A 17894-nucleotide genomic window follows, 5' to 3' on the forward strand; every position below is an offset into this window, starting at 1 on the left:
TAGGATTGCTCTCAGTGTGGAGGCCAGGTGTCTGGGCAGTGGCCAGGGCTCCTTGACTCTGTGCCTCTCCATGGGGGAGAGGCCAGGTTGCTGCAGGGCAGGCGCCTTCACAGGCACCAAGGACGAGTTCCCCTCGCGTGACAGGCGGACCTGGGAGGGTCTCTCTGGCTCAGTATGGGGGTGGCCAGGGTTTGGAGGGTGGCCGAGGGGGTCTGGGGGCCGCTGTTCTGCAGGCATGTGATGAGTCCAGATCTCTGAACGTCTCCTTGTTTGTGTCTCCAGGAGTTGGAGCTCAGGTAGCAGCAGCTAAAGCAGCAGCTAAATATGGTGAGTTGCCTGAGCCTAAATGCCATGGTGATGGGCATGGGCCAAGATGCTAGAGAGTGGCACTACGGAGCCTGCACCACCAAAGGGAACCGAGTGGTGTGTTTGGCAGGAGCCAGGTGGGTAACGGGCTCCCTCGGGAAAGCAGGATGGAGACGGATGGACAAACCTGCTCTTCGCAGACCCCAGCTCCATCCATGGGCAGCAGCACCAGGGACCCCTGTTCCCATTCAGCCTGTGAAGGAGCCACGGCTGCTGGAAACCCCAGCCCTGGGGTGCCATTGTGGGCTAGAGCGTACGTGAGCAGGAGGCAGGGAGTGATGGGGCATCGGGGCCAGCCCACCTTGGGGCTTTCCAGAGAGCCAGAGCGAAAGCCTGAGACCCCCACACTGACCTGCCAACCACAGCTCTGGGGTGTGCCCCTCAGACTGTCCCTGCACCGCCCAGTACAGCCCGGCAGAGCCCTCACTGTGAGCCATGGCACTGCAGAGCAGGTGGGGCCGCAGCTCACAGCATGGGGCAGTGGGGAAAGCCTAGGGATGTGAGGCTGGGAGTGCCCCAGGGTAGGGTTGAGGTCCCACTGCAGGACCAGTGAACCCAGTTGGAGATCCAGGAGAGGGGTCCCCTGAAGGCCAGGTGCTGGTGTCCCACTGGACTTCCCCTGCCACCCGGAGGGGGCGGGCAGCATGTGTGTGCTCACGTCCTGCACCGCTCTGGCCGGCAGGGGCATGTGGGCTGCTCTGTCCCAGGCCTCTTTGGCAGCAGCGCCATTGTGGTGTTAGACTCAGCAATGATACAGGGCAACAGGGACTAATGGGCCCAGCATGTCAGCCTGGGCACGCTCCTCCAGCCCTGCGCTGCCATCCAGGCCTCGCGTCCAGCTGGGAGAAGGTGCACCATGAAGGACGTAACGACTGGTGCATGGGGCGACACAGTATAGCCGGAGAGAACGACGTTCTCTGCGAGCCCTGCCTGGATGGGGGGCTGGGAGGCCTGGCCTCACTGTGCCGTTCCACACCAGGCAGGGGCACTGGTAGGGATGCCTGGTGAGCGGGGCCCCTCCGGGACACTGCGGGGAGCTTGCTGCTCCATTCACTCTGGAGTGGACCCTGACTTTGTAACCCTGGCCACTGATTCTGCTGGGATTTGGGCCGTTCTGCACTCCCTGCACCAGAGTGCCAATGCTCGTCTGGCTCCTGTGCTCTCTGCAGGTGCTGGTGTCGTGCCTGGTGCTGCTGGCATCCCCGGAGTCGGAGGTCTCGGAGGCCTGGTGCCTGGCGTTGGGGGTCTCCCTGGAGTTGCAGGTGTCCCAGGGGTTGCAGGTAAATGTGCTTGACTAGCCCAGCCGATGGGCCTGTGAGGCTGCGTTCCCCATCTCAGAGCCTGCGTTCCCCATCTCAGAGCCCTGACTCTCTTCCCTTGTGACCCAGGAGCTGGAAGCCAGGCAGCAGCAGCAAAAGCAGCAGCGTATGGTGAGTGGGCTCTGATTGTTCCCCGCAGGCCCACTGGGACAAGCAGCTCCTAAGGGCTGGCTCGGGCAGTTGCTGGCCAGGAGGTGCTGCGTCCCTCTTGTGCCATGCCTGGCACAGAGTCTCTGTGATGAATCAGCACCATAGGGCAAACAGCTGAGCCATGAGATAAATGGGTTTATGGAGCACCTTTGACCTTTTCATCTGCCCTGCGCGCACAATCCACCTCCCCGGGACGGACCCACCCGGAGCAGTTTCAGAGGACAGAGGATGCCACGGCCCAGGGTAGGCAGGACTCAGCCCTGCCCCAGGGACAGCTCTTCTCTGTCCTGATTTAAAGCCAGGTTACCCAGCCCTGCAGGGCAAGAGAGGGAACGTTATCCCCTGCCTGCAAAGGGGGATTTCTGCGGCCTGATGGGATATTCTGCACTTGTTTCCTGCACTAGAAGGGCCTCTGATATCAGACTTTAAAGCCATGATGTTTCACAGCTTTTTTTTATAGCTCCCTCTGAGACCTGCACAGCTGAGCTCATGGTAACCCAGGCTATGGCTACACTAGACAGCTTACAGTGCAGCTGTGCCACTGTAGGGCTGCTAGTGCAGATGGGAGAGCTCTCCCGTCGCCTGAATTACTCCAGCCCCTGTGAGTGGCGGTAGCTATGTCAGCAGGAGAAGCTCTCGGGGGTCACTGAGGAGGTCTGTGCATTCACACTGGTGTAACTCCGAGCCGATCTGCACCAGCGGAGCATTGATGGGGAGGAGAGCAGCTTGTCCGGGTAGATTCCATTCTGCTAGCTGTGTGTTGTAATGTGTTTCCCCAGGACCTTTCAGCTCCACGACAGCAGCTGCTTTCTCTTGGGAGTTGGGGGGAGTGTGCGATCTTTGCTTTTGGAAAGCCCTGCTCCCAGGCAGTGTTGTGTGTGAGTGTACGAGCGACGGTGCATGTGCATGCGACACAGCTCTGTTTCCCCTCCAGCAGTCAGCTAAGAGGCAGCCCCTGGTTTCAGTGGGGCTGCACACGTCACATTCATTTCCTCAGCAACGCTGGGCGCCGGTTGTGTCTAGCTGCAGTAGGGTCCTTCACTCGGAGCACCCGCAAGCCACGGCATCAGTGCAGTGCACTAGCCTGTGCACAAAGGGCTCCTGCTCCTCACTCCTCAACCAGCTCCATTGATTCACAGCTTGTCAGCCAGAGGACCTCTCATGGCAGCTCTGAGTACAGCACTTCTGAGTGCAGGCAATGCCTGTTGCCCCACGGCACAGGGAATCCTTCCCAGGCCGTCAGCTGTGTTCCAACATCGCTGTCCCGCCTTATAAACGCAAAGGCTAGGGCAGGTTCTCCTCCAGTATCACTAGTGTTGCTGCTCTGGAGTGACCTGCTGTGCAAAGTGTAACCAGGACAATCAGGTCCCTGGTGCGCGGCATGCTGCAGGATCGGAGGTTCCAGCCCACGAAAGCTTATGCCCAGATAAATTTCTTAGTCTCTAAGGTGTCACAGGTACTGCTCGTTGTTTTTGCTGATACAGACTAACATGGCTGCTACTCTGAAACCTAGCTCCAGCCTGGCGTCCTGGCTCCCAGGGCTTTAGCCCAGAGGGCACACAGAGATGTGTCCCATCCCAGGCTGGGATAGGCTGGCCCCACAGAGCCGCGGGGAGGCTTGAGCTTGGACATCTCTCCCAGCTTTCTCCTGCAAAGGGTGCGCTCTTTGGGCAGCCCTTTTCAGTCGTGGGTGTCCAGGGTGGATTTGGATGGAGGCGAAACGCCCTGCTCACTCCATCGTCCCTTTGTGGTGCTGATGGCACTCCAGAACCGGTTCCTGGATGGAGGCCTGGGAGGGGGCACCCCGGAACTGGGGCTTCCTTCTCACTCCAAAAAAAGCTGCCAATCCAAGCTGGGCTCTAGCCGCACTGGTGAAGCAGGATGTTCCTGGAGCGAGAGGCCAGTCTGCTCTTCATGCCTGCCCAGGACAGAACAGGTCGCATTGTGACGAAGTGGGACTGTTCTTAATGTTTCCTCTGAATAGTGTGGGGGTGCCTCAGTTTCTCCTATGCAGTTCTTAAGTACCTAGGGGGTGGGAGAAGGGAGTATGATCATTGCAGAGCCCTAGAGGGCAGGTGTGTGCAGGGGTCTGGACACAGAGAATGGCCAACACCCTGTTTCCTGGCAACTGATGGCCTGGCCCTTCCCCTCTGCAAGGTGAGAGCTAAAGGGTTGGAGAACAAAGGAATCAGGTGACCTCCTGGCCCTGGGAAAGGGACAAAGCCCAGAGGAGGAGGGGCTGGAGAGAGTTTCAGTTTGGGGCCTGGCTGGGACATGGAGTGAAGTGCAGACATGGTTGTCTGGCTCACTAGCCCCAGAATGGACCCAGCTGAGGGGTCCGGTTCTCTGCACCTACAAGCTCTGTGTTAGACCGTGTTCCTGTCGTCTAATAAACCTCTGTTTTACTGGCTGGCTGAGAGTCACGTCTGACTGTGAAGTTGGGGTACAGGACCCTCTGCCTTCCCCAGGAGCCCCGCCTGAGCGGACTCGCTGTGGGAAGCGCACGGAGGGGCAGAGGATGCTGAATGCTCCGAGGTCAGACCCAGGAAGGTGGAAGTTGTGTGAGCTGTGTGTCCTGCAGACAGGCTGCTCCCAGAGAGGAGACTTCCCCAGAGTCCTGCCTGGCTTCATGGGGAGCAGTTCCAGAGCATCACCCAGGGACTCCGTGACAACTGGTGGCAGAGGTGGGATGTACTGCACCCCGTGGACGGCGCTTCCTGCAGTAAGTGACTGGGGAGCAGTAAAAAGAAGGGGGATTGACGGGGACCAGGCGTGCTGAAGATTCAGAGAGAGACGGTTTCAGGGGTCGGTTAACCCCTGGGAGTGTGTGACCAGAGAGAAGGACTTTTGCAGGAACAGGGTCCCCCGGGGATTGCATCGAGCGGTCCCAGGGGAGGAGGAGTCTGCCGCTCGACCCTGGGAAAGAGGTGGTGACCTCGAGAAGGGCTGGCACACTAGGGGTTCTCCCTGGAAACCGTGGGGAGCTGCGAGCACACAGGCCTGTGGAGTCCACAACAACTTGGGAAGAGTGGAGTGATGGCCTGTCACGGTCTCCTTAAGAAGGACATTGTAACCCTGTGCAGAAAGGAAGGGTTGCGCATTGGAAAGTACACCAAGGCACAGTTAATCGTGCAGCTGGAGGAGGATGACCGCTCTAAGGAACAGATTCCTGACCCCAAATGGGGCTATAGCAGGATCTGGGAGCAGCTGGAGTGGGAGCCAGGCATCCCCAAGACTCCTGTCCCCGACCAGACGAGGGTCTTCACAATTGGGTTCCCCATCCGGGGATCGGAGACGGACGGGATTGGAGCTGAGTCCGAGAGAGCAAGAGGACTGTGAGAGACAGCGAGAGCCCGAGAAAGAGCTGCAGAAGCAGCAGCAGCATGAACTGGCGGTGGGGGAGCAGAGAGGCCTAGGGGACCTCCCAGGGATGAGCGGGGATAGACCCCGGGGGGCCAGTTCCGCAGGGAACCTCGAGACTAAATTGTTGCCCCTGGTTAAGGAGGAGGGGGATGTGGATGCCCACCTCACTGCCTTTCAGCAGGCTGGCGATTTGAACCAGGGGGACCCTGCGGAAAAGCCCCGGTGTCTAGCTCCCTTACTGGGTCCCAAGGCCATAGACTCCATCAGCACGATGGGTGGGGAGGTGGACAGGCTCCCACTCCTGACCCCAACCTATATGTCTGTGTGGAGTTTCCTGGGGCCAGGCCCCTCGGACCTCCAGTGGGAGCAGAAGGTGATGGTCAATGGGGAGACATTCCTGGGATGGCGAGATCCTGGGACAGAGAGAACTGTTGTCAGGCCCTGGGTGGTGCAGCCTCAGATGCTGAAGTGCTAGGTGAGGGTCCTAGGGATGGAACCATTCGCCCTGCCTATGGCCCAGATCCCTGTGCAGACCCAGGAGGGGTGGGGCTGGCTGGCCGTTGCAGTTCTCCAGGATACCAGTTGCAAGACCCTGTTGTGGGGCGACTGTGTCTCTTTGGGACAGGATCCAGGCCCTGCTCCTGTAACTGCTAAGGGTTTGAATTTGAATCCAGGAAACCAATCGGTGGAGAGTGAAATGGTCAGTGAAAATGCAGATGACCTGGCTGGCAGGGGGAGGAGCTGCTCGGCTCAGGCTACCTGCCTGCCTGTAACCAGACCCCTGGGGCTCCCCGCCCCCCTTGCACACTGGAGAGGGGGCTCACGCTGGCTCTGATGCAGTGAGGAAAGCAGTGAGCTCGCTGCCTACCCCACTGGGACAGCAAGGGCAGCTCTGAGCACAGTGGGAGCTGAGACCCCAGCTGAGTGGGGGGAGACACAGGCAGGGCAGGGGATCTGTTGGGAGTGGCAAGGTGCTTGGTAAGAAAAGTTTGGATGAGCCTAGGCAGCCTTGTGAGATGATGGCTTTGTCTAGTCAGCAGGGTGCGAAGGCGAGGAGAGTGGAAGATGAGTGTCCCTGGACCTTACCTATTACCTGGGTGGAGAAGTGTGACAGTGAAGGAAACGTGCCTGTGTCTGTCAGGGGTATTGACTTGCCTGTGGAGGGAGCCACCGCGGTCTCCAAGCAGTTCTCTGTGACCAGCCTAGTGTGCTGGGACAAGGGGAATGAGATCCCAAGCTGTGTGTCTGGGAAAGGAGAAAGTGTGTCCGGCTCTTCTTTGTCTGTGGAGCAGACAGAAGGGGCCTTTCAGCCTGTGATGGTTGAGGGTAGTGCAGTTGTCTCAGAGTTGGTTCTGGATTCAGCTAAAGCCCAGGATGAGAAGGGTCCTAAGTTTGTGTCTGCTCGGGAGAATGGCCCTGTAACTAGGTTGCATCCAGTTAGTGTCTATGTAAAATCCCAGAGACCAGACAATTCTGGTGCTTGTATTTTGCCTGTTGCTAGTGTGTTGTTGGGAAAGGGTGTCGCAACTCTGTCTAATCAGGGTGAGATCCTAGCCAGGGCACAAGAAGAGCATGAAGGTGTTGTGATTGTGTTACCTACTGAGGGTGTGGAAACCTGTAGCAAGAAGGAAAAGATTCCTGAACTTGTGTGTGGCAAAGGGAAGAAGAATGCTTCTGACCTTTTATCTAGGAAGTCTGTAAGTTTGCCTGAAAGGGGATTGTGTAGGAATCCGCCAGATGGGCCAGAGGTAATTCTGGATGTAAGGGAGACCCAGAAAGAGTCTGTTGTTGCTCAGGAAAGTGTTCCTCTAGAGCAAGCCCTCGGTGAAGAGGGTAAGAGCAGAATTTCTGTGAGGGGTGAATTGTTGCATAGAAAAGCCCTAGGGAAAGGAATCCTCATGGAGTCTTTGCAAGCAGTTTACTGCAACTGAAGGGTGTGAAAGTGATTTAATCAAGAGAGTTTCAGTTCCTAACAGCCAGAAATTTTCTGTTGTGAATGGATCCACTGACTTTCCTGTTGAAAGACCCAGTGTGGATAGCTTTGAGATGGTCTCAGACGAAGTGAAAGCTGTTAAGAAAATTAAACAGTCCTCTAACCAAGTGGCTGTGTTTGGCCAGCTTGTTGGGGAGAAGACCCAATCCCAGTTTGACCCCCTGCGGTTTTGGGGTGGCCAAAGGGCACGGGCCTCATAAACCTTCCCACATGCGGCCTGCGAGTGCTATCGACCACCCCCGACCTAAGGGAGGGCGTGAAACTGGAAGGGCCTGGTGTAACTCCTACCAAGGAATGGGAGAGATGCTGGGGCATCCACGGGAATGTTGGTGGTTTCAAAGTTCCCCAGGTCACCGGCTAAAGTGACCCTGCTCAGTTCGATGTCAAAGGGGGGGGAGATGTGATGAAATGGGACTTTTCTTAATGTTTCCTCTGAATAGTGTGGGGGTGCCTCAGTTTCCCCTATGCAGTTCTTAAGTATCTACGGGTTGGGATAAGGGTGCGTGATCATTGCAGAGCCCTAGAGGGCAGGTGTGTGCAGGGGTCTGGACACAGAGAATGGCCGACACCCTGTTTCCTGGCCACTGATGGCCTGGCCCTTCCCCCCCTGCAAGGTGAGAGCTAAAGGGTTGGAGAACAAAGGAATCAGGTGACCTCCTTGCCTGGGAAAGGGACAAAGCCCAGAGGAGGAGGGGCTGGAGGGAGTTTCAGTTTGGGGCTGGCTGGGACATGGAGTGAAGTGCAGACGTGGTTGTCTGGCTCACTAGCCCCAGAATGGACCAGCTGAGGGGTCCGGTTCTCTGCACCTACAAGCTCTGTGTTAGAACATGTTCCTGTCGTCTAATAAACCTCTGTGTTACTGGCTGGCTGAGAGTCACATCTGACTGCGGAGTTGGGGGGCAAGACCCTCTGGCTTCCCCAGGACCCCGCCTGTGCGGACTCGCTGTGGGAAGCGCACGGAGGGGCAGAGGATGCTGAATGCTCCGAGGTCAGACCCAGGAAGGTGGAAGCCGTGTGAGCTGTGTGTCCTGCAGACAGGCTGCTCACAGAAAGGCGACTGCCCCAGAGTCCTGACTGGCTTCATGGGGAGCAGTTCCAGAGTATCGCCCAGGGACTCCGTGACACGCATGGTTTCCGTTTTCCTGGACTTCCCTCCTCTCCCCTCAGAGGACTAGTTCTCCTCCCTGTGCTCTTACTTCATGCTGTGTCTCACTCCTGTTGCTCTCTGCAGGTGCTGGAGCCCTGCCAGGGCTGGTGGTTCCCCAGGCCTGGTGCCTGGTGTCAGTGCAGTTCCTGGTTTGGTGCCCGGTATTGGGGGCAACCCAGGGCCTGCAGGTGTGGCAGGTGAATGTGCTTAGCTGGCTCAGCGATGTGCCTTCTGCTTTCTGTGTCTGTGTGGTGTCAGGTTTCTGAGATTTCCTCTCCTTCCTTTATCCCCAGGAGTTGGAACCCCAGCGGCAGCAGCAGCAGCAAAAGCAGCCAAGTACGGTAAGATGGCCTTCAATGCACACAGCACCATGAAGAGTCCAGTCCTCCCTTTGTTATGGCCACATAGTTGCCCTTGTTACCCAGACTTGTATTCTCATCCCAAACAATGCCAGGCTTGTTTCACAGGCTGTCTTCTCTGTAAGACCATACTAAATGGCATGCTGCCATTTTTAATACTTTCCTAACTGCATTCCATATCAGCCCTTCCATGACTTTGCCCAGGATTGATATCAGGCTACCTGGCCTATAGCTCCCCAGGTCATCCCATTTTCCCATTTGAATACTGGCACACATTGGCATTTTGCTAGTCTTCTGGGACTTGCCCAGGCTTGAAGATTTATTACATCAACATTAACAGCGCTGGCACCTCCTCGGCCAGCTCTTTAAAACTCTTGAGTGTAGGTTATCCAGTCCGGCACATTTGTATATCTTTAGCAGTTGCCTTTTAACACCCTCCCTAGATCCTGCTGGAGCAGATGTTTCATTCCCTTGGAGAATTAATTCCTATCCCATCAGACTGTCCTTCTAGTATATTGCTGAGATGAATGGGCAGGATGGCGCAGGATGTTTACAGTGCCCCTTCCTTTGGTGTGTCTGACATGATGGGAGCACACAGCAGCGGAATAGCACTGGCCCGGCTCCACTGGGCACTTAGGGTATTTGCGTTGACCGGGACTGGGTTTCTCTCCTCTAACTCTGCAGGAGCGGCTGGTGTTGGAGGCCTGGTGCCCGGTGTCGGCGCTGTCCCTGGCGTGGTGCCCGGTGTCGGCGGTGTCCCTGGCGTGGTGCCCGGTGTCGGCGCTGTCCCAGGAGTTGGAGGTGAAGTTGCACAATTCAACTGACTGATGGGCCTGTGGGGTTGTGTTCTCCCCGTCTCAGAGCCCTGACTCTCTCTCTACTGTGTCCCAAACAGCTGGAATCCCAGCCGGAGCGGCAGCAGCAGCAAAAGCCGCCAAGTACGGTAAGCTGGCTCCCTCCCCCTTCTCCCTCCGTGCAGCCCATGGTGATGGGGTGCCCGCCTGTCACTCCTGGAAGTGTGTAGCTACTTGGATCCGAGCCCAGAGACAGTCTGTCCCTTTGGGAGCAATCAGTGGAGCCACTGGCATGTCTGGGATATATTCACATCCCTCCTCTCCCCGTTCCCCATGGAGCTTCACCCTGTCCTGCAGCACGTGGCATAGAGAGCTCCTGCCTGAGGTCCACTGGCAATGGGGCGCACGGTGGCCAGCAAGCGAGTTGGGAGCCCAGCTCCGACTACAAGCCAGGCTCCCTGCAGCCGGTAGAAAGCATGGGGAAGCTTCAGACAGTGTGACAGCGCAGAGCGCATTCCCCTGTTACTCTGGGCAGGCTGCTGCCCCACGGCTCAGTTTGGAGGGCTGCGGACGAAGCCGTTTGGGATGTGCCGGTCAGTGAATTCCTAGAGCCCCTCGCCAGAGCCCAGGGCATGATCTTTTCAGCTCTATCATCAGCCTGTGTGAATCCACTTCATACATAATGGCCACAGTTCCCAATCCGTCAAGCGCACACTGCAGGATGCAAGAAGGAAGAGAAGGGCCATGGGGAATTCCTGGTGTAGGGGGAATCTGTGCGGTGCAAGGCTGGCTGAGTTGGCTTCACTGACCTCAAGCCGGCACTGCCATGTGGTGCTGGGTGAGGCAGGGGGTGTGCTGGGGGAAAGGAAAAGGGGTCTCTGCTGAAGGAGGGACAGGGCACTTCAAGTGAGGGAGAGGAGACGCGTGTCAAGGTGTGAGAGAGGAGGGCTGTCAGGAGAAGGAGGGGAGGGTTGTGGGGGGAGGGGCGTGTTGGAGTGAAGGAGGGGATGTCAGATGAGCCAGGGGATGGGTGATCAGGGGAAGGGCATGTTGGGATGGAGGAGGGGGTGTCAGATGAGGGAGGAGACAGGGGGTCAAAGTGAGCAAAAGGAGGGCATCTCCCAGAGCTAGGTTCTGCTACAGATGATTTCCCACTGGCACTTGGTCCCAGAGGGACCTATCGCCAGCAATGTAAATTAAAGTTTCCCCCCGCACCTTATCTTAGTCTTGGGCCAAGTGCTGAGAACCTGGGAACAAAGACTGGCCCCCGTTGGCCTCCCACTTCATCTGCGCTCTGACCGGGCACCATGAATGGTCCAGTGCTCCCTTTGTTATGGCCATATAGTTTCCTTTGTCTCCCTAACTGTAGGGATGACATGGATGCTGCTATCCTTAATACTTTCCTGACTGCATTCCATATCAGCCCTTCCATGACTTTGCCCAGGACTGATGTCAGGCTACCTGGCCTATAGCTCCCCAGGTCATCCCTGGACTCCATGACTGGAGTACAGGGGTGGAAGGGCATGTGCTGTTCAGGAAAGACAGAAATAAAGGCAAAGGTGGTGGAGTAGCATTGTATATCAATGACGAGGTCGACTGTAAAGAAATTAGAAGTGATGGAATGGATAAGAGAGAGTCTGTCTGGGCAAAAATCACATCGGGGAAGAAAGCTACTTGAGCAGAGGTGGGCAAACTACGGCCCACGGGCCACATCCGGCCTGCGGGACCCTCCTGCCCAGCCACTGAGCTCCTGGCCTGGGAGACTAGCCCCCGGCCCCGCCCCTGCTGTTCCCCCTCCCCCGCAGCCTCAGCTCACTGCGCTGCCAGCGCGAAGCTCCGGGCGGGACGGCTGCGAGCTCCTGGGGCCTGGCCTGACCCAGTCTCTAGGCTGGCTCCAGCCGGGCGGCCTGGCTACCTGTCCTGGTGCAGCCGCGCCACCAGCCACCGGTGCTCCAGGCAGCGTGGTCAGGGGGCAGGGAGCCGGGGGGTTGGATAGAGGGCAGGGGAGTTTGGGGGGTGGTGGTCCGGGGGCGGGAGTATGGCTAGGGGTCGGGGCGGTCAGGGGGTGGGGGGTTGAATGGGGTAGGGGTCCCAGGGGGTGGGGGTAGTCAGGAAGGAGAAGGGGTTGGATGGGGCAGTGGTCCGGGGGGCAGTAAGGGGTGGGGGTTTTGGGGGCGGTCAGGGAGCAGGGTGGGATGGATGGGGCAGGAGTCCCGGGGTGGGCGACAGGGGGCTGGATAAGCCGGGGGGGGAAAGGATAAGGGGCTGGGCCATGCCTGGCTGTTTGGGGAGGCACACCCTCCCCTAAAAAGACTCCATACAGTTTCCGAAGCCCAATGCAGCCCTTAGGCCAAAAAGTTTGCCCGCCCCTGCACTAGAGCCTCCCCTAAGATAGTGCTTGGGGTGTGCTATAGACCACCAGGATTCGATCTGGATATGGATAGAGACCTCTTTAATGTTTTTAATGAAGTAAATACTAATGGGAATTGTGTGATCATGGGAGACTTTATCTTCCCAGATATAGACTGGAGGACAAGTGCTCGTTATAATAATAGGGCTCAGATTTTCGTGGATGCAATAGCTGATGGATTCCTTCACCAAGGAGTTCCTGAACCGACTAGAGGGGATGCCATTTTAGTTTCAGTTTTCATGAGCAGTGAGGACCTCATAGAAGACATGGTTGTAAGGGACAGCCTTGGTTCGAGCGATCATGAGCTAATTCCAGTTCAAACTGAATGGAAGGATTAACGAAAATAGATCTGTGACTAGGGTTTTTGATTTCAAAAGGGCTAACTTTAAAAAATTAAGGAAATTAGTTAGGGAAGTGGATTGGATTGAATGATAATCTAGGCATGGCCCAATATCTAAACAAATACTTTGCCTCAGTCTTTAATGAGACTAATGAGGAGCTCAGGGATAATGGTAGGATGACAAGTGGGAATGAGGATATGGAGGTAGATATTACAACATCTGAGGTTGAAGCCAAACTCGAACAGCTTAATGGGACTAAATCAGGGGGCCCAGATAATCTTCATCCAAGAATATCAAAGGAATTGGCACATGAAATTGCAAGCCCATTAGCAAGAAATTTTTAATGAATCTGTAAACTCAGGAGTTGTACCGTGTGACTGGAGAATTGCTAACATAGTTCCTATTTTTAAGAAAGGGGAAAAAAGTTATCAAGGTAACTACAGGCCTGTTAGTTTGACATCTCTCGTATGCGAGGTCTTGGAAAAAATTTTGAAGGAGAAAGTAGTTAAGGACATTGAGGTCAATGGTAAATGGGACAAAATTCAACATGGTTTTACAAAAGGTAGATCCTGCCAACTCAGCCAGATCTCCTTCTTTGAGAAGGTAACAGATTTTTTAGACAAAGGAAACGTAATGGTTCTAATTTACCTCGATTTCAGTAAGGCGTTTGTTACGATTCCACATGGGGAATTTTTAGCTAAATTGGAAAAGATAGGGATCAACATGAAAATTGAAAGGTGGCTAAGGAACTGGTTATAGGGGAGACTACAACGGGTCACACTGAAAGGTGAACTGTCAGACTGGAGGGAGGTTACCAGTGGAGTTCCTCAGGGATCGGTTTTGGGACCAATTTTATTTAATCTTTTTATTACTGACCTTGGCACAAAAAGTGGGAACGTGCTAATAAAGTTTGTGGATGACACAATGCTGGGAGGTATTGCCAATTTAGAGAAGGACTGGGATATCATACAGGAAGATCTGGATGACTTTGTAAACTAGAGTAATGGTAATAGGATGAAATTTAATAGTGAGAAGTGTAAGGTCATGCATTTAGGGATTAATAACAAGAGTTTTGGTTATAAGCTGGGGACGCATCACTTGGAAGTAACAGAGGAGGAGAAAGACCTTGGAGTATTGGTTGATCACAGGATGACCATGAGCCGCCAATGTGATATGGCCGTGAAAAAAGCTAATGCGGTCTTGGGATGCCTCAGGCGAGGTATTTCCAGTAGAGATAAGGAGGTGTTAGTACCGTTATACAAGGCCCTGGTGAGACCTCACCTGGAATACTGTGTGCAGTTCTGGTCTCCCATGTTTAAGAAGGATGAATTCAAACTGGAGCAGGTACAGAGAAGGGCTACTAGGATGATCCGAGGAATGGAAAACCTGTCTTATGAAAGGAGACTCAAAGAGCTTGGCTTGTTTAGCCTAACCAAAAGAAGGCTGAGGGGAGATATGATTGCTCTCGATAATTTTTCAGAGGGATAAATACCGGAGAGGGAGAGGAATTATTTAAGCTCAGTACCAATGTGGACACAAGAACAAATGGATATAAACTGGCCACCAGGAAGTTTAGACTCAAAATTAGATGAAGGTTTCTAACCATCAGAGAAGTGAAGTTCTGGAACAGCCTTCCAAGGGGAGCAGTGGGGGCAAAAGACATATCTGGCTTCAAGACTAAGCTTGATAAGTTTATGGAGGGGATGGTATGATGGGATAGCCTAATTTTGGCAATGAATTGATCTTTGACTATTAGCGGTAAATATGCCCAATGGCGTGTGATGGGATGTTAGATAGGGTGGGATCTGAGTTACTACAGATTGTCTGGCTGGTGAGTCCTAGGTGTCTGGCTGGTGAGTCTTGCCCACGTGCTCAGGGTTTAACTGATTGCCATTATTGGGGTCAGGAAGAAAGTTTCCTCCAGGGCAGATTGGCAGAGACCCTAGGGGTTTTTCACCTTCCTCTGCAGCGTGGGGCACGGGTCATTTGCTGAAGGATTCTCTGCACTTTGAAGTCTTTAAACCGTGATTTGAGGACTTCAGTAGCTCAGACATAGGTTAGGGGTTGGTTACAGGAGTGGGTGGGTGAGATTCTGTGGCCTGCATTGTGCAGGAGGTCAGTCTAGATGATCATAATGGTCCCTTCTGACCTTAAAGTCTATGATTCTATGATTTGATGATTCTGTCCCACTTTCCCATTTGAATACTGGCACACATTGGCATTTTGCTAGTCTTCTGGGACTTGCCCAGGTTTGAAGATTTATTACATCAACATTAAGAGCGCTGGCACCTCCTCGGCCAGCTCTTTAAAACTCTTGAGTGTAGGTTATCCAGTCCAGCACATTTGTATATCTTTAGCAGTTGCCTTTTAACACCCTCCCTAGTTCCTGCTGGAGCAGATGTTTCATTCCCTTGGAGAATGAATTCCTACCCCATCGGACTGTCTTTCTAGTATATTGCTGAGATGAATGGGCAGGATGGCGCAGGATGTTTACAGTGCCCCTTCCTTTGGTGTGTCTGACGTGATGGGAGCACACAGCAGCGGAATAGCACTGGCCCGGCTCCACTGGGCACTTAGGGTATTTGCGTTGACCGGGACTGGGTTTCTCTCCTCTAACTCTGCAGGAGCGGCTGGTGTTGGAGGCCTGGTGCCCGGTGTCGGCGCTGTCCCTGGCGTGGTGCCCGGTGTCGGCGGTGTCCCTGGCGTGGTGCCCGGTGTCGGCGCTGTCCCAGGAGTTGGAGGTGAAGTTGCACAATTCGACTGACTGATGGGCCTGTGGGGTTGTGTTCTCCCCATCTCAGAACCCTGACTCTCTCTCTACTGTGTCCCAAACAGCTGGAATCCCAGCAGGAGTGGCAGCAGCAGCAAAAGCCGCCAAGTACGGTAAGCTGGCTCCCTCCCCCTTCTCCCTCCGTGCAGCCCATGGTGATGGGGTGCCCGCCTGTCACTCCTGGAAGTGTGTAGCTACTTGGATCCGAGCCCAGAGACAGTCTGTCCCTTTGGGAGCAATCAGTGGAGCCACTGGCATGTCTGGGATATATTCACATCCCTCCCCTCCCGTTCCCCATGGAGCTTCACCTTGTCCTGCAGCACGTGGCATAGAGAGCTCCTGCCTGAGGTCCACTGGCAATGGGGCGCACAGTGGCCAGCAAGCGAGTTGGGAGCCCAGCTCCGACTACAAGCCAGGCTCCCTGCAGCCAGTAGAAAGCATGGGGAAGCTTCAGACAGTGTGACAGCGCAGAGCGCATTCCCCTGTTACTCTGGGCAGGCTGCTGCCCCACGGCTCAGTTTGGAGGGCTGCGGACGAAGCCGTTTGGGATGTGCCGGTCAGTGAATTCCTAGAGCCCCTCGCCAGGGCCGAGGGCATGATCTTTTCAGCTCTATCATCAGCCTGTGTGAATCCACTTCATACATAATGGCCACAGTTCCCAATCCGTCAAGCGCACACTGCAGCATGCAAGAAGGAAGAGAAGGGCCATGGGGAATTCCTGGTGTAGGGGGAATCTGTGCGGTGCAAGGCTGGCTGAGTTGGCTTCACTGACCTCAAGCCAGCACTGCCATGTGGTGCTGGGTGAGGCAGGGGGTGTGCTGGGGGAAAGGAAAAGGGGTCTCTGCTGAAGGAGGGACAGGGCACTTCAAGTGAGGGAGAGGAGACGCGTGTCAAGGTGTGAGAGAGGAGGGCTGTCAGGAGAAGGAGGGGAGGGTTGTGGGGGGAGGGGCGTGTTGGAGTGAAGGAGGGGATGTCAGATGAGCCAGGGGATGGGTGATCAGGGGAAGGGCATGTTGGGATGGAGGAGGGGGTGTCAGATGAGGGAGGAGACAGGGGGTCAAAGTGAGCAAAAGGAGGGCATCTCCCAGAGCTAGATTTCCCACTGGCACTTGGTCCCAGAGGGACCTATCGCCAGCAATGTAAATTAAAGTTTCCCCTCGCACCTTATCTTAGTCTTGGGCCAAGTGCTGAGGCCCTGGGAACAAAGACTGGCCCCCGTTGGCCTCCCACTTCATCTGCGCTCTGACCGGGCACCACGAAGGGTCCAGTCCTCCCTTTGTTATGGCCATATAGTTTCCTTTGTCTCCCTAACTGTAGGGATGACATGGATGCTGCTATCCTTAATACTTTCCTGACTGCATTCCATATCAGCCCTTCCATGACTTTGCCCAGGACTGATGTCAGGCTACCTGGCCTATAGCTCCCCAGGTCATCCCTGGACTCCATGACTGGAGTACAGGGGTGGAAGGGCATGTGCTGTTCAGGAAAGACAGAAATAAAGGCAAAGGTGGTGGAGTAGCATTGTATATCAATGACGAGGTCGACTGTAAAGAAATTAGAAGTGATGGAATGGATAAGAGAGAGTCTGTCTGGGCAAAAATCACATCGGGGAAGAAAGCTACTTGAGCAGAGGTGGGCAAACTACGGCCCACGGGCCACATCCGGCCTGCGGGACCCTCCTGCCCAGCCCCTGAGCTCCTGGCCTGGGAGACTAGCCCCCGGCCCCGCCCCTGCTGTTCCCCCTCCCCCGCAGCCTCAGCTCACTGCGCTGCCAGCACGATGCTCCGGGCTGGGGGGCTGCGAGCTCCTGGGGCCTGGCCTGACCCAGTCTCTAGGCTGGCTCCAGCCGGGCGGCCTGGCTACCTGTCCTGGTGCAGCCGCGCCACCAGCCACCGGTGCTCCAGGCAGCGTGGTCAGGGGGCAGGGAGCCGGGGGGTTGGATAGAGGGCAGGGGAGTTTGGGGGGTGGTGGTCCGGGGGCGGGAGTATGGCTAGGGGTCGGGGCGGTCAGGGGGTGGGGGGTTGAATGGGGTAGGGGTCCCGGGGGGTGGGGGTAGTCAGGAAGGAGAAGGGGTTGGATGGGGCAGTGGTCCGGGGGGCAGTCAGGGGTGGGGGTTTTGGGGGCGGTCAGGGAGCAGGGTGGGATGGATGGGGCAGGAGTCCCGGGGTGGGCGACAGGGGGCGAGAAGCCGGGGGCAGGAGGGATAAGGGGCTGGGCCATGCCTGGCTGTTTGGGGAGGCACACCCTCCCCTAACCAGACTCCATACAATTTCCGAAGCCCAATGCAGCCCTCAAGCCAAAAAGTTTACCCGCCCCTGCACTAGAGCCTCCCCTGGGATAGTGCTTGGGGTGTGCTATAGACCACCAGGATCCGATCTGGATATGGATAGAGTCCTCCTTAATGTTTTTAATGAAGTAAATACTAATGGGAATTGTGTGATCATGGGAGACTTTAACTTCCCAGATATAGACTGGAGGACTAGTGCTCGTAATAATAATAGGGTGTGACGAAGTGGTACTGTTCTTAATGTTTCCTCTGAATAGTGTGGGGGTGCCTCAGTTTCCCCTATGCAGTTCTTAAGTATCTAGCTGGTGGGGTAAGGGTGTATGATCATTGCAGAGCCCTAGAGGGCAGGTGTGTGCAGGGGTCTGGACACAGAGAATGGCCGACACCCTGTTTCCTGGCAACTGATGGCCTGGGCCCTTCTCCCCTGCAAGGTGAGAGCTAAAGGGTTGGAGAACACAGGAATCCGGTGACCTCCTGGCCCGGGAAAGGCACAAAGCCCAGAGGAGGCGGGGCTGGGGGGAGTTTCAGTTTGGGGCTGGCTGGAGACATGGAGAGAAGGGCAGAAGTGGTTGTCTGGCTCACTGCCCCCCAAAAT

General features: G+C 55.6%; 1 protein-coding gene across 2 annotated transcripts in view; it reads left to right on the forward strand.

Moving 5' to 3' along the window:
- The window catches only part of ELN (elastin), a 109307-nt gene that overhangs the window by 43930 nt on the left and 47483 nt on the right, over positions 1-17894 (forward strand). For both annotated transcript variants that reach the window (XM_074974725.1, XM_074974726.1), the window contains exons 13-19: positions 283-327; positions 1536-1646; positions 8632-8679; positions 9382-9498; positions 9593-9640; positions 14867-14983; positions 15078-15125. In XM_074974725.1, the coding sequence (XP_074830826.1) occupies positions 283-327; positions 1536-1646; positions 8632-8679; positions 9382-9498; positions 9593-9640; positions 14867-14983; positions 15078-15125 (534 nt within the window). The remainder of the gene's footprint in view (positions 1-282; positions 328-1535; positions 1647-8631; positions 8680-9381; positions 9499-9592; positions 9641-14866; positions 14984-15077; positions 15126-17894) is intronic.

This window comes from Natator depressus, chromosome 17 (genome assembly GCF_965152275.1).
Source record: "Natator depressus isolate rNatDep1 chromosome 17, rNatDep2.hap1, whole genome shotgun sequence".
Lineage (NCBI taxonomy): Eukaryota > Metazoa > Chordata > Testudines > Cheloniidae > Natator > Natator depressus.